General features: G+C 52.0%; 1 protein-coding gene across 2 annotated transcripts in view; it reads left to right on the top strand.

The window, feature by feature from the left end:
• Positions 1-15540, top strand: part of Tubgcp3 (tubulin gamma complex component 3) — a 72778-nt gene extending 57238 nt beyond the window's left edge. For both annotated transcript variants that reach the window (XM_027938789.2, XM_027938788.2), the window contains exons 18-22: positions 4018-4106; positions 4208-4339; positions 7101-7241; positions 9930-10046; positions 11549-15540. In XM_027938789.2, coding sequence (XP_027794590.2) covers positions 4018-4106; positions 4208-4339; positions 7101-7241; positions 9930-10046; positions 11549-11707 — 638 coding nt within the window. In that variant the 3' untranslated portion in view covers positions 11708-15540. The remainder of the gene's footprint in view (positions 1-4017; positions 4107-4207; positions 4340-7100; positions 7242-9929; positions 10047-11548) is intronic.
• Positions 15541-16331: the final 791 nt, after the last annotated feature.

Here is a 16331-nt window from a genome sequence, read left to right as displayed (position 1 = left end):
AGGTGAAGCTCTGGGTCAGCTGAGCTCGGGTTGCTTTCCGATCTCAGGTTTTCCGTGGCGCACCTTGCCTTGCTGGCTGTGTGTCCCTCCCTCTGCTGAGCCAGCGCTGCTGGGCTGCAGGGGACTCACCCTTCTGTGCTCAGCGTACCCACGTTTCTGGGCTTCCACACTCTGACTGCCAAACACTGCAGTTTAGCGACATCCCCTTTTCTCCCACCTCCGAGGAGCAGCGAGGAGCAGCGCCCACTGCCTGCGTGCCCAGCCTGGAGCACGGAGGGATCACAGGCCCAGGTATTGATGTCAGCATCCCCAGTGACCTTTTCGTTTCTAAATGCAGTGGCATTAATGAATGTAGAACGTAATTAGTAGTGGAGAAATTATGCATCCAAGAAATTCAGAGATTGTAACATAGGATTCATGATTTAATCCATATTTAATCCTACTTTCAGAAGGACTTGAAAACCAGAGAAAAATTCATGCCTGAAAAGTAAAGTGTGTAAATCTCAGAATAAATGTGTAGCTGGTCCTGAACTCTGACATGTCACGCAGATACTGTGGTACTGATGGGCAGTGTGACTCCATGGGAAGACCTCTGGGAGGATCTCTGTCAGTGCAGACTGGGAAGCGCAATGCAAACCTGAGCTTTCCCGGAATTGCACTTTTCCAATCTGTGTGGAAAATTAACTTGGAACTAAAAAATGGAGAACAGCTACAAAAAAAATGTTTGTTTCTGTAACAGACAAAGGGTCTCTGACACAGAGGAAGTGTGGCCTGCTTAGTCACAGATGGTCCAGAGACAGGGGAAGTGTGGCCTGTCAGTAACACAGGGTCCCTTAGATTGGGGGGGAAGTGTGGCCCGCTCAGTAACACGGGGTCCCCCAGACAGGGTGTTGGGGGGAGTGGCCCACTCAGAAACACGGGGTCCCCTAGATGGGGGCAGAGCAGCCTGCTCGGCATCAGCCTGAAGGCACATGATGTTGTCTGGTTTTGTTGGTCCTGCGAAGCTTTCCCTGGGCAGCTGTCGGGAGAGCTCAGTCGACTGTGACTGTGCTGGGGAGTAAGGGTGGTGCCACTGGGATGTGTCAGAACTGTGCTCAGGGGTCTGTTTCGCTGCAGGTAGAGAGGTGGTCAGGTATAGGTGTCCCAGGCAGACCTCAGGAAGGACACCAGGCGGCATATTTATTAGTGGGGAAACCCACCAGGCATCTGTGATAGAATGTAGAACGCAAGGAAACCCTTTACAAATAGCACCTGAACTATTTCACGTGACTTGGGCACCAGAGAACTGTGTATCCTGGACACGTGGAGTGTTTGAATGGACACAGTTGACCACCAGGCTGTGGACACACATCACAGACCAGTAACTCAAGGTGATGAGGCTTGGCTGAAACCAAACCTGGAGTTGCAGATGGTGGCTCTTTCCCTTAGAAGCTTACTAACCCATGATGTAGCTGAACACCACTCAGAGCACGTTTCTCTGCCTTTACAAGTTGAGAACTAAGTTGAGCTGGAATGGAGCTTATTTCTTAGTGAAAATCAGCACAGTCTCTGCTTGGGGCTTTCAGCTGGGCTGGAAACTGCACCTGGGCCTTGGACGTGTGTTTCCCGCGTCTGTGGACGTCCATCCGAGCAGCGGGAGGATGTCTGGTGTGGATGGCTCACTGATGAAGAGAAGCAGGTGGGATGCTGGCAGGGACTGTGGTGTGTGCAGAGGTGAGACTGCTCTGCTGGTGGAAGCCAGCTCGCCGTGTTCAGCTGTCTGGGCTGTGGCAGGAGCACTGAGGCACCTGTGGAGTTCTGTAAGAGGATCTTGGCTGTGTTTCACAGACACGTCCCAGCTCTGGAGAGGATGCGCCGTGAGCCCTAGAGCGCAGGGTTCTTGTGGAATGAGACAGGCTGGCATGTGCATGCAGAGACCTACTGGACAGGCCACTGGTCAGGTTCCTACCTCCCACACATGTGGCCTGAGGGTCAGCGTGTCAGTGCTTCTGTGAGTCTGAGCCCCAGAAAGGTTGCAGTGTGTTGTTAATCGTGTCCCTCCGGATGCAGGTCTCCCATCTCCCTGAGTGTAGATTCTGCTCGTCTTTGAAGTCTGGCTTTTTAAGCCTCCTCTGTGCATTCAGGGGTTCGCACCTCTCTCTCACAAGAGGAGTGCTCGTGTGCCACGTCTGCGTCAGGATTCCTCGGCTCTGCTCTCGGGCCACCTGGCCCTCCAGTGTTGTAGAGTCCAGCTCCTGAGGCCCAGATTCCTAGAGCTGAGTGACATCTGCTTCTGCATTTTCTCTTGCCATTTTCCAAGCACGTGGCTGGCTCATCTCAGGCTGCACTCACTGTTACTGTCTGGGGATGCTGGGTTGGTTGTCTCTGTTTAGCAAAGAATTGGGAGTCTAGTGGGGAGTTTTGGCCAGTTCTTTTTATGGTCTCTTTCCTTTCCTTATCTCCTCCCTGTCCATGCTCTCCTCACTATTATTGATTGGTGCCTCTCTGTCCACGTGTCTGTTTTAGTTTTTCTATCCGTCTCCCTGCTTAGGAGTGCAGGTACAGAAGTGTCTGTCTGGTTGGGACCCCGCCTATGTCTGCGAGCACTTTCCTCAGGCAGAAAGTTGGCCTCATCAGAAGACCCTCTTGTGCTCCTTTGTTCTGGCCCTGCCCAGACCTCCTCCCTGGCCACCCTGCTCTGGCAGCCTACGCCCCTGTGTCTCCCTCAGCGAGGCGTGAGGATCAGGTTGTAGGACTTGGTGCTGTAGTCTGTTTGCATGGCATTCGTGCAGTTTATGTACGATGCTTGTCATTTGTTGAAGAGTTCGTATTTTATGAAACTTCTGTCACTTCTCCCTCTTTCCTCCCCTGACCACATGGTGCTGATAAAGCAGGGCTCCAGAAGACCCTCAGGGCCCTAACCTTGGCCTGCAGAAAGGGGCTCCTTTCCTTTGGCAGTAGTGCCTCCCTGGGAGGCGCCATCCCACATCGCGGTCCCCTGTGCGTTTGTGTCCTGGAGCTGCTGGATCAGGTATCACAAACTGGGTCGCAGATCTGGAGGCAGAAGCGCAGAAGGAAGGTGCAGGCAGGCCAGCTGCTCAGAGGCTGTCGGGATGCCCTCCTGACCTTTGCACTGGGGGATGTTGGCAGTCTCTGCCTCTGCCGTCACACGGACATCGTCTCTCCCGGTGTCTCTCTGTCTTCTTAAGGGGACACAAACTGGACTAGGGCCCCCTTGCATCCTCACCTTGCGTGACAGAGGGAGCGGTTCTGGCGTGCGTGTGGCCGCTGTTACCGCATCGTGTCTGTTCTGCTCCTGCTCTGCTCTCTGAAGGAGGAGCAGCTCTGAGTTCTTGCACAGCTGCCTGCGTGACAGATCTGCGTCTGGCAGCTAAGTGAGGGCCTGCGGAGAGGCAGCAGAGGTGTGTGCAGCTTGCCCATGCAGCTGTCCTCTCAGCCATTCTGCTGGTGGCCCCATCTGGCTCAGTTTCACATGCATTAGTGTGACAATGTTCTGGCATGATTTTGAGCAGGAAGTTAAAAGTGCAAGCAGAGAGCTTTACTCCATGGTGACCTTTCAGCCTTGTGACAGTGTCTTCAGTTTCACAGGAAGCACAGAGGTCTGCTGCACCGTGACACCTTCAGAGGCCATCTTCCTTGCAGGTGACACGGTCCCCCAGTCCTTAAAGAAGTTCCTTTTTTGTCTCCAAATAGCTGGGGAGTAGTTAGTACTCTGTGCATAGCAGACAGGCTGCTGTGAAGAAGCTGTGAACTAGAGCTGTGCTTAGTCATGGCACTGCATTTTTATAAAGCCAGCTGTGTGTGGTCTATCTGGTGCCCTTCCCACCAGGCCCTTCTGTCTGGAGGAGAGATGCACTACTCGAGCAGGCGCCCCGTCCTGTTGCGTTTTCCGAGCTCAGAAATGGACGATGGGAGGTGGTTTCCTGCTATAGGGTTGGTTGCTAAAGCTAGGGCCTTGTTAAAACCATTGGCTGGCTGTCCTCGATGCCCCTTGTGATCACACTGTCTTCTCTGCAGAGCTCTCTGGGGTGCTGCATCAGTGTCACATTCTGGCCTCGGAGATGGTGCACTTCATTCATCAAATGCAGTATTACATCACATTCGAGGTATGCTGACCGTCCTGCTGACTGTAGTCTGAATTAGTAATGCAGACTCCTGCAACAGGAAGAACCTGGCATATCCAAAAGCCTGAATTTGTCATTTGCAGGTGCTGGAATGCTCCTGGGACGAGCTCTGGAACCGAGTCCAGCAGGCCCAGGACTTGGACCACATCATCGCAGCGCATGAGGCCTTCCTGGACACCATTACCTCCCGTTGCCTGCTGGACAGTGGCTCCAGGGTAAGGCTGACTGACAGGCCCCAGGAGGATAGCAGGTGCTAGACGGAGCACCTTAGAATCATATGGCCCCGCCACGTCGTCGGCAGCAATTCAGTGATGTTTGAGGCTCACAAAAACAGAATAGGAAGAGAGTGGGTGGAAGAAGAGCATGCTGTGATGTGCCTGAGGCTGGTGGAGCATGGCGGGCAGGCTGACCCCTGTGTGGTCCAGAAGGAGACGTGTCCTGAGCCATGCTCTGCTGTGGGAACACATGGTAGACCACACAAGGCGCCGAGAGAACAGATGGCCAGTGGCGTGTGCCCAAGTCCCAGACAGTATGCAAAGGAAGCAGGAGCCTTTGCGTTAGGGTGCTGCTTCTCTCTCTTGTCTGTTGCAGTGCTGGGTGGACCAGTGCCCTTGACGTGGAGGCGAGTGCTGTGCTATGGAGCCACCTCCCAGCCGTGTCACTGTCAGTCCAGGGACAATGGTCTCACATGGGCCTTCACTGAGCCAGTGTCTGGCTTCATGCAGTGAACAGACTGCCTGACGAGGGCCCTGCATTCCCACGGCCTTAAGCTTTTGCAAGCTGTCTTCTCCCGGGGGCTCCTGTTCTGGGGTGGCATGTTCCCTGCAGCAGGTCTCTCTGGAGGTCTGGTTTCACCCGGGCCTGGGCAAGGAAGAGCTGCTTTACCTGCAGCAGATGAGCTGCACAGGCCCCAAGCCTCGGTGTCTTTCTTAGGTTAAGTGGCCTCTTTGGTACCATCACAGATAGCCGAGGGTTGCTCCCAGAGCCTTTGTGCTCACCTCAAGGTCCTGCTGTGGGGACGTCCTGCTTTACAGCTCTCATTTTGCCTGGACATCCGAGTGTCTAGATTAGACAAGCATAGCTGAGAAGACAGGGTTTTGATAACACTAAACTTCACTACTAAACAACTATTGATCACATACCTAAAACATGCCGAGCTCAAAGAGTCTTCTGTAAACAGTGTCTTAGAAACAATTCAAGTAACAACAAAGGTAGTCTAAAGTACTTGGAATATACCTAGTAATTTAAAGCGTGTTATTCTAAAGGGTTGCTGGCTTTGTGACCCCTTTTACCATCACGAGACCTATTCTGTTGGGCTGAGATTGTAGCGGGTTTTGGGCTGTCGGGCGGTGTGTGTGTTGTTTAGAGGGTGTTGGGAACACCCTCAGCACATGGCCCGCTATGTGGCTGTGGCTGGAGAGCATGCAGTGCCGCGGGAGGCCTTGCTGCCGTGTGCCTCAGTCACGAGCACTATTAGCAGGCCAGGTGGCCACAGTCAGACAGATGAACGGCTTTGCCAGGGACAGGCCAGGGCTGGACTTCCACTGCGTTGCTCGACTGTGGCGCTCTCCCGGTTTAAATGGCATACTGGTTCTCTTCAGCAGATGTGCAAGAGTGAAGTTATGTGATCTAATGTGGAATGTTCATCATAGTGACTGGCACACGGTTGTTGGTGCTACTTGAAAGTAATCAAAAGCCATATTGTGTGCACATGTGCAAGCATGTTTTAAAAAGGTATTTACCATCACTAGGTCTAATGCTTCTGTTGGATTGGTGTGAGAATTTGAGAGAATTTGCATGGAGAGCTTGATAATTCATCAGAATAGTACTTAGTTGCTATGACAAAATACCTGAGGGGGTGACTTTAAAGAAGAGAGTTCATTTAGCTTTGGGTTCTGGAAGTCTGAGAGCATGGCACCTGCTTGGGCTTGGCTTCTGGTGAGGGCCACATGCAACTTCAGTTCCTGGCAGGAACTGCAAGGGCAAGTGGTGTGTGTGGAAAAACAAGTGGTGTGTGTGGAAGAGAGGGACATGAGAGCTGACCTGCTTCATAAGAGCCTGCTCCTGCCACGATGAGTCTGGTCTCGGGAGACATCAATCCCTCTAATGGCCTGGGCCTCTCTTAAAGGCCCCCACAACTTTACACTGACAGGTTGGGGACCAGGTCTCCAACACTTGCATTTTGGGGGGCAAGCCATCTTCAAACCATAGAAGTTTTTTTTTTTTAAATTTTTTTAAACTGTAAATGGACTTTATTTATTTATATGTGGTCCTGAGAATGGAACCCAGTGCCTCGCACATGCTAGGCCTGCACTGTACCATTGAGCACAGCTCCAGCCCAAACCGTAGATGATTTTAAGTGCAGAAGTAGTGTTTTGCCAGTACCTCATGCAGTGCTGATCAGTAGTAGGTATTTGGTGAACGAACACTTGGAGAGTTTGGGCTGATGACTTACTTGATAGTATTGTCTTGGTCCATATTCTGTTGCTGTAATAGAAAACCTGAAATGGGATGATTTATAAAGAATGGAGGTTTGTTTTGGCCCATGATTCTGGAGGCTGCAAGTCCAGTGGTGTGGTGCTCACATCTCTTTTACATCTGGTGAGGGGCTCGTGCTGTGTTGCAACCTGCTGCAAGAGCAGCTCAAGTGGGCACGGGTGGGAGGGACAGAACACGAGGGGTGTGCTTGGTTCAGGACAACTCAGGCCTGTGAGAGTGGGTGCTCAGTCCTGTAAGACACCTCCAGTTCCTACAGAGCAGCACGGTCCTCTCCTTGTGGGACCTCAGGACCAAGCGCCTCTCACAGCCCCTCCACCTGCAGCACTGCTAGGCTGGGGACCAGATTTCAGCGTGAGTTGTAGAGGGGACAGACCACATCCAAACCAAGTGTCTTTCTGTCTCACTAGAGATTCAGGAAGCTTAGCAGCACATCAATGTTCTTGTGATTAAAAAAAAAAAATGGTCATATCTTTTTAGGTACTTTTAAACCAACTCAGAGCTGTGTTTGACCAGATTATTGAGCTTCAGAATGCTCAAGATGCAATATACAGAGCTGCTCTGGAAGAATTGCAGAGACGATTACAGTTTGAAGAGAAAAAGAAGCAGCATGAAACTGAGGTACGCTTTTCATACTAGGGGGTTTTCAGTCCAGTGATGAGCTAACTTCTTGCCACAGTAGTCCCAAGTGGCAGCAAGTACCTTTCCTGTGTGAACGTGGATGTAAGAACCCAAAGTATCATCAAACTGTGACATTTGAAAGGAAATGGGTTCTACCACGTTTGGGCACAGTCCCAGAGTACAAAGCTCTTTCATCATTCTAATAAACATATCATGGTTCACATTCACAAATGAGCGAGACAGAGCATGTGATCCCCAGCAGACCTGACAGAGCGTCTGCATGGGAGATCTGCAGCAGAACGCTGTGTGCGACGGTGAGGCCTGGGGACCTTTCCCAGAGACCTCGGGTCCAGGGCTGTCGCTGTGTTGCACTGAGGTCCTCCAGCACTGAGCTGAGGAAAGGAGCACACGGGGAGAGAGCTACCTTCTTTTTGCCGAAGCTGGTTTGGGAGCTCAGAAGTCTGAGAAGATTTTCAGGTGAGTCACTGAAGTGGACAAGTGCCTCTGTCAGGGTGCTGGGAACAAGGTCAGCCTGCAGCAGCCCATTCATTTCCTTCAGCAGCAATGGAGTCCTCCACGAAATGCCTTTAAAGGATTCTGAGATGCTGCAGTCTGTGGAAGCCCCATAGACACATCACAGATAGCAGGCCAGCTGAGGTGTGCCGGCCCCTGTGGCTGTCCCTGTGCTGAGATAGTGACCCTCGACAGCCGAGTGGTTGTAGCAGGGAGCCCGTGGCCCGGGCCTTAGAGTGCCAGGAAGAGGCACCGTGCCTTCTGCTGTGTGGCACCTTAAGAGGCAGCAAAGGGCCCAGTAGGGAGCGGCCTACGCAGTGGAGAATTGGACACAGGTGGCCCAGTGCCTTTTCTGACCCCAGGACTGTGGCTTTGCCTTGTCTTTATGATGATATTGATTAACTAATTCCAAGATATATGTGGAAATAAGACTTAGGGAAGAGTCAGCTGAACAGGGATCGGCATGAGTAATTGAGGACACTCACACAGCTGTCCCCGCATCTACAGACTCAGCCTTCTGCAGGTCGGAAATGTTTGGGAGAAAAAAATTGCACCGGTACTCAACACTACAGCCTTCTTTCCTTGTCATATCCCTGAGACAACGCAGTGTGACCGCTGTGTGCTTAGCACGTACATGGTGTCAGGTGCTGTAAGTGTCTAGAGACAGTTCAGAGTGCGGTGAGGTGTGTGCGTGTCCTGTGTGAGCACTGCCCTCTTGATAAGGACTCGAGCATCTGTGGATTTTGGTGTCCACTAGGGCTCCTGGCACTGTCCCCCATGGTTATGGATGGACGAGTTTATACTCAAGACTTACAATGAAGTTATGGTAATTAAAAGAATGATACTGGCTGGAGGAAAGATCAGTGGAGCAGAATCATCCAGAAATGGCCCCATGTGTCCAGAGGTGGCACTGAGAAGAGCAGGCAGGGGCATCAGTCGGCAGCGTTAGGGAGCTCCTTGACCTTTCTGTGCACGCACACACAGGAGCCAGGGCAGGGTTTTACACCCAAGTGCAGAGGTGAGGTACTAGAGCTTCAGAGGGCATAAAGTATCATCGTGACCGTGAGGGTAGGAGACCTTTCAATTGGGTAATTATAAAAGAAGTTAAGTTGATCTTACATCCCAGTTAGTAACATCTGTCATTGGCACGTAACATCAGCACATACCGCCAGCTCAGCTGGAGAAGCTGTTTGCATCCACACAGGTGTCAGCTCATCCAGAATGCGTGAGCGCAGCTGCAAGTCCATGCGACGACCCCAGGAACCATGTGCCTTCAATTGATGAGAAGTATCCGTGTTAACCACCAGTAACTCGAGACTAAACCCCAGTCATCTGTACTGCACCAGGCAGAATGGCTGACCTTGTTTTTGTTTCCTGAGCTTTTCTTTTTCCTACCTTTTTTACTGGAGCATTGTAGCTGTGCACGATGGTGGGGTTTGTTCCTACGTACTCATATGTGCACACAAAAGGCCAACGTTTTGAAGATTGACAGTGTCCACTGTGGGTAGGTGGAGCCAGTGAGAACTTGGCACTGCTGGTGGAGGGCAGGTTGGAGCAGACACTTTGGGATGCGTGGGCAGTGATGTGTGCTGGGCCTGTGAGCATCTGGCCCATCGCCTCACTCTTGGGGGACCCCTGCAGCTCTGCAGCTGCCGGTCCCCATCCCACTGGGTGAGGCCACATGTGTGCGTCTCCATGTGACGAGGAGGCTGTAGGCTGTCCATGTATGAGCTCTGTATCTTTTTATGCTTTCTGCTGCAGCAAAGGAGCATGTTTATATTTCAGTGTAGGGTCTAGAGTACTCCTCCATGTAAGTTACTAAAGAGAGATGAGTTCAGTAACGCCTGTACATTGCTGGTCGAAAAAGGCATTTATTTAAGTCACCACTGATTGGAAATCACCTTTCTAAAAATAGAAGTAGGTGGAAATGTCTCTAGTAGAATTGCCTCCATCTCAGGAATGAATTAAGCCTGTCCTAAGGGACATGGCGGTGCCCCGCCTGAGTCCACTCTCACCTGTGTTTTCAGGAGGATGTCAGGCTGTGCGTCTGTAGTCGGGAAAGACGGGCAGCCTGGGTGAATCACATAGGTTGTTGCCTGCTGTATAGTGTGATACTGTAGGTACTAAAAGCAAGTATTTATCAAGAAATTAAATTTGGTGATTTTGATTCTTCAGGGTCAGTGGGGGGTGACGGCAGTGGAGGAAGAGGAGGAGAATAGGAGGATCCGAGAATTTCAAGACTCTGTACCAAAAATGTGTTCGCAGTTGCAAATATTGACGCACTTCTACCAGGTGGGTGTTGGCATTTCCTGTAAGTGACAGAAATTTCTCTTGCTTTCAAAGAACTGGTTCCCTCCGAATGGCTCTGGTTTGTATAGATGTGAGTGGTGGCCAGGATGGAGCCCCAGGGGCCCAGGGGCCCAGGGGCCTACTGGGAGACAGGTCTGAATGGGCTCCTATGGGCAGCCTCGACAAGAAGCCCAACAGGGAGGTTGGCACTTGGGGCCTGAGGCCTGTTTCCAGCCTGCAGACACCACACCAGACCACGGGGCCCGTGGAGGAGCTGTCCCGGCCCAGAGCAGATGTGCCTGTGCGGGATGGTGCTGGGCTCAAGATCCCTTCTCCACCCGGGCCGGTTGCCTGCTTGCTAAAAGTGGACACCTGTGACTAGCTCTGTGCTGCCAAAATAAGATAGTTGTGTAGCCACAGAGCAATACTGTATGATCTAAAGAATTGGGCTAATTGCCCGTTTCAGAGAGAGAGTGGTCTAGTTTATGGTTACATATTTCCCTGATGGAGTTGATATAGATCTTAAAGAGTCATCTTAATTAGTCTAATCCCGATTTTGTTGAAATTGCAGTCTTAATCTTGGTAAATCATTACCATTCAAATTCCTTGACAGCAAAAGGCCGTTTCTCCGCTCCGGCGTACTGAGACAGTTGGGTGTTAGGTGCTGCTTGTCACAGGAAGCCAGTCTCTTATCATTCTAGTGGCTGTCCTGTCACCTACACAGACACTGGAAACTTGAGCACGCTGCAGGGTGTGTGTGCCCCAGGTGGGTCCTGTGTGGGTCTGAGTGCCTGCACCTGCCACTCCAGCCCGGCAGAGGGGTGGCCACAGAGAAGACTGTAGGTGCCTGTGTCTCTTTCCTGTGGAAGGCTCTTCCAAGACAGCTGAAGCCACAGAGGTGAAGAGCAGCCCCTTACAGATAAGCTCGTGCTGGTGGTGTAGTCACAGTGGAACCGCAGAGGACCCTGTGACCCTGAGCAGGCGGCTTCTTGTATTAGACTATGGGACAGCTCGTGTCCTGTTGCGGCCTCTTTACAAAGCTCCTTGGCAGAGGTGATGGCGTGTCCCGCCATGGCCTCGAGTGCAGCCTGCTCTCCGGCCCCTGTCCGGGTCAGCTTGCATGTTTTCAGCCTGTGTCCCCTCAGAGCTCTGTGGTGGACGTGCTTGCAGCCTCACGTGGGGAGTGAAAAGCCAGCACCGGGTTTAGATTCAGAGCAGGAAGGATCGAGTGCTTCTACAGGATTTTGTTTATTTTTGTACAACTTCAGTACCGAAAGGAAAAGTCTGTTGGTTTTTGCATTGCTAATTGTGTTTGTAAACTGAGCTCTGGGTGCTGTGGCATTGGCTGAGCCAGCTCCAGGTTCCAGCCCCAGGTCCCTGATGCCTGCTGAGGGTACATTGCAGGCTCTTAGCAGAAGGAAGAACCAGCCTAGGGGCCTGGAGGAGTCAGGAGCTGGTGGGTGGTTCGCTTCTAAACAAGTGTCCCACTGCTGTTGTCTCTCCAGGGCATCGTGCAGCAGTTCCTGGTGTTACTGACGACCAGCTCTGACGAAAGTCTCCGGTTTCTCAGCTTCAGGTTGGACTTCAACGAGCATTATAAAGCCAGAGAGCCCAGACTCCGCGTGTCTCTGGGCACCAGAGGGCGGCGCAGTTCTCACATGTGACGGGCGCCTTCTCCGGAGGAGCTGCGCAGGTTGCTGTGGTCAGCGCTGAGATTCAGTTCACATTCTGGGCCCTCCCGGCAGCTGGGAGGGGGCCCTGTGTTCGTGGCAGGGTGGCTGGCGGAATGGGTTTTGCGCTGCAGTTGAGTGCGAGGTTGCTGGGTCGAAGAGGCTAGCTGGCGCTGTCTTCCCACTCAGAAGATGCCGGGGTGTTTTGGGCTGCCTAAGCTCTCTGTGTCCTTTATATTTGTCACTTTTTTAGAAACTTGTGTTTCTTTTAGCACAAGGGCAGTGCTGTATTCATGAATTGAAATGGTAATGTCAAGGCTATTTTTTTAACATCCTCTTTAGAGGCAATTTTTGTTATCATAATGAAATTAAACTGAAAAAAGACGTCCCTACTAAGATAATACACAGAGCATTTGTTTGGTTTTAATGCTGTGACATACTGACCCCTGAGAGCGTTTGTGTCTTAACGCGTTGCCTTCACATACGTCTGTTCTGACTTTTTCTTCCAAAGTCACATTTTTATATTTAGTTTACTATTTTAGATAACTTCTAAAACAGTACAGAAACAAGTAGGCACGATATAGAACAGAGACCTCAAACAGTGCAGCCAGATTGCTCAAAACTGTCAGCTGAAGCAGTGTGTAGATACAAATAACTCCAAAGTAAGAATTTTATTTTCAGAATCCTGACAAGCATTGGAAAGAAATCGACTTGGATAATGAAGGTTTCCTTTTCCCTTGCCTATTTTTTCATTGTAAATATTTATATACCACTGACCAGATGTTGGGGGGAACTGTTTTTGTAAAAATGTCATATCAGGTCACATAAATCCGCCTTTTTTATGTTGCATAAATGAAAACTTAGAGAATTAAAGGCAACCATCTTTCAGACGCACTGCTTATCTCTTAGTAGTCTGTGAAGAGATGGTCCCTTGCCAGGCCTGGGGTGGGGTTGAATTGGATTTAACGTGATGCAGCATAGGAATTATTTAATTTGTGAAACCAAGAAACCAGGCTGTGTGCGACTTCCAGTGCAGAACCTAAGGGACCCCCACTCCCTGCTGGGTGAGGAGTCCTCAGCCGATAGCCACCTCTGTCACTCAGGAGGTGCGAGGCTCAGTCCCAGAGTGGAGTGGCCCCTGGCGAGTGTCCTCAGGGCCTGCCTGCTGTGCTCCAGTTAGCTCCCAGGCTGCTCCAGTTTGGTTTAAGTGTGATTATGATAATCTGCTGTTTTTCCTGTCCAGCTCAGGTGTGGCTGCCACTGTTGGAAGTATGGTCTCACTTGTGGTATTCATGTGCTCCAGTGGACGCACGGACATTAGGAGGACGTGTAGAGGGGCTGAGGATGTGCAGGCTGGAGGGAACCCTGGATCAGACAGCGCACTCAGGTGTGGATGGTTGGCAGGGCTGGCCCTGCTGGAGCCGGCAGGACCTATGGGTTCAGCTTGGCGGGAGGGGAGAAGGGGCAGCTGGCCAGATGAGCGTCCTGTCAGGGAGGTCACCATCTTGCTCTGGTGTTGTTGCTGGTGCCCTGCTGTAAGGTGGCCCGGGCAGCCTTGGACTGCTCTGCTCTGCTCTCCCAGGCTCTGGCATGTGCTGGTGTGGTTTCCGCATCCATGCCCCTGTGGCCTTCCCAGTGTCCCCGGTGCGCTGCGCCCCTTTCCTTCTTGTACTCTTGTCTGTACTCGCTCTCCCTCTCCCTGCCCGGGCGGTGGTGCGCCTCCAGGCCCAGCTGACTTGCTCCTGCTCTTCTGCAAGGTGCAGCTTCCCCGCAGAACCCGCCTCGTGGTGGCTGTGTGACAGGCGAGTGCGCGTGGGGTCGGCTCACTGTCAGCCTGTCCCTGACCACACCCCCTTGCTGTGACCCAGCCACGCCGTCCACGGGGCACTGTCAGGGTCTTCGACTCGTGTGGTTCTGTCCTGTCAGCTTTTCTCGTGACTATGGATATTGTTTCAGCTTCAGAATTTCTGGGAGTTTTGCTTTTTTCCTTTTCCTTTTTGAAAAAGAATAAAAGAAAAACAAAGGGGAATTGGCTGTACCGTGTGCAGCGTGTTGAGACTGTGGTATGTAAAGGGTGCTAGACAGGAGTCAGAAGAGCCCTCAGTGGACGGAGCAGTGCCGTGGTGCAGGCTCACGGAGGCTCCGTGTCGGAAGAAGACCCACCTCGGAGGTGTGAGATGTTTGGTTCCCACTTCAAGTGCTTTGGAGTACATGGTTTTGGGCAAACCATTTGAAAAACATTAAGAGCTTTAATTCATATCCCAGGAAAAATTCAGACGGCCTGAATGGTTTAAAGGTGAAAGTAAAACATTAAGGCTGCTAGGAAAGTGCAGTCTCTTATAATCCTAGGGCGCCTAACACGTGAGCAGCATCCTCTAGGACTGACCTGTGAAGGGAGGGTGTCAGAGGTGACAGTGAGAAGCAGCAGTACAGTGGTTGAGACAGACACAGACTGGGATCCTGGTTGCTGATGACAAAGTCTGTGTCCTAGTGGCAGCTGGCCCTGGGAATGACTGGAATAAAAAGCGAGTCCAGGCACGCCACACACGCACAGAGGAGGAGCACGGGACTCGTGCACATGGAGACCCAGGAAAGGTGTGGGAGGCTACCTCCCAGGCAGGTCACCCGCTGCATGTTGCCCCACGCCAGCGCCTGACTCAGTGAGGACACATCTGTCGCCCAGGCGTCCTGGAGATGCCTGCCCCCCTTGCTGCCGTGGCATCCCAGCTCCAGGCAGCCCGTCTGGTCTCCTGTTTTCTAGAGTTCCACTAGTGCTGTGTCTGTGCCCGTGTGTGGCCTCTCACTAACCACAGGTCAGTCTTGAGGTTCACTCTCTGCTGTTGCCTGGGAGAGCCGGTTCTGCTCCTTACCTGAGTCTTCCCCGGGATCAGCACAGCTGGCTGGCCCTTTGCCTGTTGACCATTGAATGTTCCCGTGTTTTAATCTTGCAGTGAAGGTGCCGAGTGGATGGTCCCCTGGGCTGCATGTGTGGTGCCAGTCCCTGGGGTTATGGTGGTCAGGTGCAGGAGGCGCGGGACTGCTCAGTTCTTAGTGCAAGGCTCGGTTGCTCCTGGTGCTTGTCACGGTGGGCGTTCTCGTCTGTGGGGGTGTTACGTGGCTGTAGCTCACGTTGCCCTGAGCGTGTTGGAGTTGAACACCATGGGCAGCCTCTGTCAGGAGCCTTGGCCTGTGTATTTATTAGGTTGTTTTCCTCCTGAGTTTCCACAATCTGTTATGTGTCTGGGCAAAAGTCTTCTATCAGATAATTGCTTTGCAAATCTTTCCTCCCAGTGTGGCATATGTATTCATGTGTGTATACACGCATGTACACATACACACGTCCACATACAGACACACACGAGTGTACCTGTGTGTGTCGTGTTGAATGTTTACGAGAGTCTTTGCTCATCCTCATGGAGCCTTTGTCTACGTCCATGGCGAGCACAGCATCTCTCAAGCTGCAGCTTGTAGGATTGGACAGTCCAGACTGATGCTGCAGGTGCCCACCTTGAGCAGAGGTGCTGTGCTTGCCTGTGTTGGACCCACAGGGCCTCCGGGGGCAGCGTGCTCCACAGGGTGCAAGGCCTGGCCATGCTCAGAGGTCACCGCTGCCAGTCTCCGGGTCTGTGTCCATCGGGGGCTGGGAGCGCTTGGAATGTGTCCATTCTGGACTGAAGAGTGTGGAGTGGGGGACACACTCCAGATCTCAGACTGTGTAGTTAGTATGAAGGAGGAAGGTGAACGTTCCCGTGTTTTATTCACATGGATCACATGTTGAAGTGATAATATTTTGTATATATTTGGCTAAATAAAATATATTGTTGAAATTTTGCCTGTTCCTCCTCCTCTTTTTAATATGGGTCCTGGCGATCTCACAGCTGTGGTACCCGCTCTGATTCTGTTGGATGGTGCCTTTCACAGGGGCCTGTTTCCTCCTGGAACCTTCTGGGCCCCACTTCATGTGGGGTGTGGGGTCTCCCTGGGCGCTGGTATTCCTCTGCTCTGGCAGCAGGTGGACCGTTAGGTGTGTCGTGGAACACCCCAGCTGGGTGTCGCATGATGCTGTTCCCATGGAGGACGGGATGTGGGTCCTGGGAAGAGAGTGCGTGTGTCTGGCCTCTCACTAGGTGGCTGCAGGGTGTGCAGCTGGGGGCCTCATGCTCCGCTGGGCTGCCCCTGAGGAGGGGTCCCTACATGCCACGTGGGCTGAGGCTGCATGTGGAATGCAGTGCCCGCCCCCAGCAGCTTGGGCTTTGCCTTTTGGGAGATGGGTGCCTTCTCCCGCGCACACCTGGTTCTTGAAACTGCTCTTGTCAGAGTGGATGTTTATTTTATACCCTGGGTCTAGGCCACACCTACATGCTTTGCTACAGAGATCGTTCTTGGGTGATGTTCTTGACTGTTTTGAGCGTCTATGTTTCAGGGAGTTGGTCCATTTCATCTGAGTTGTTGAATTTATGGGCATTGTGTTGATAGTATTTCCTTATCTTCTCAATAACAGTAGAATCTGTAATGATGCTACTGCTTTCATTTTCCCCCACAGTTTTTATTGGTGCATTAGGGTCGTAGAAGCTGATGAGACGTGTTACACACCGCACGGTGCACAACATTAAACGGA

The sequence above is a fragment of the Marmota flaviventris genome, chromosome 4 (genome assembly GCF_047511675.1).
Source record: "Marmota flaviventris isolate mMarFla1 chromosome 4, mMarFla1.hap1, whole genome shotgun sequence".
In the NCBI taxonomy this organism is placed as follows: Eukaryota; Metazoa; Chordata; class Mammalia; order Rodentia; family Sciuridae; genus Marmota; species Marmota flaviventris.
This window is presented reverse-complemented; position numbering and strand designations above follow the sequence as displayed.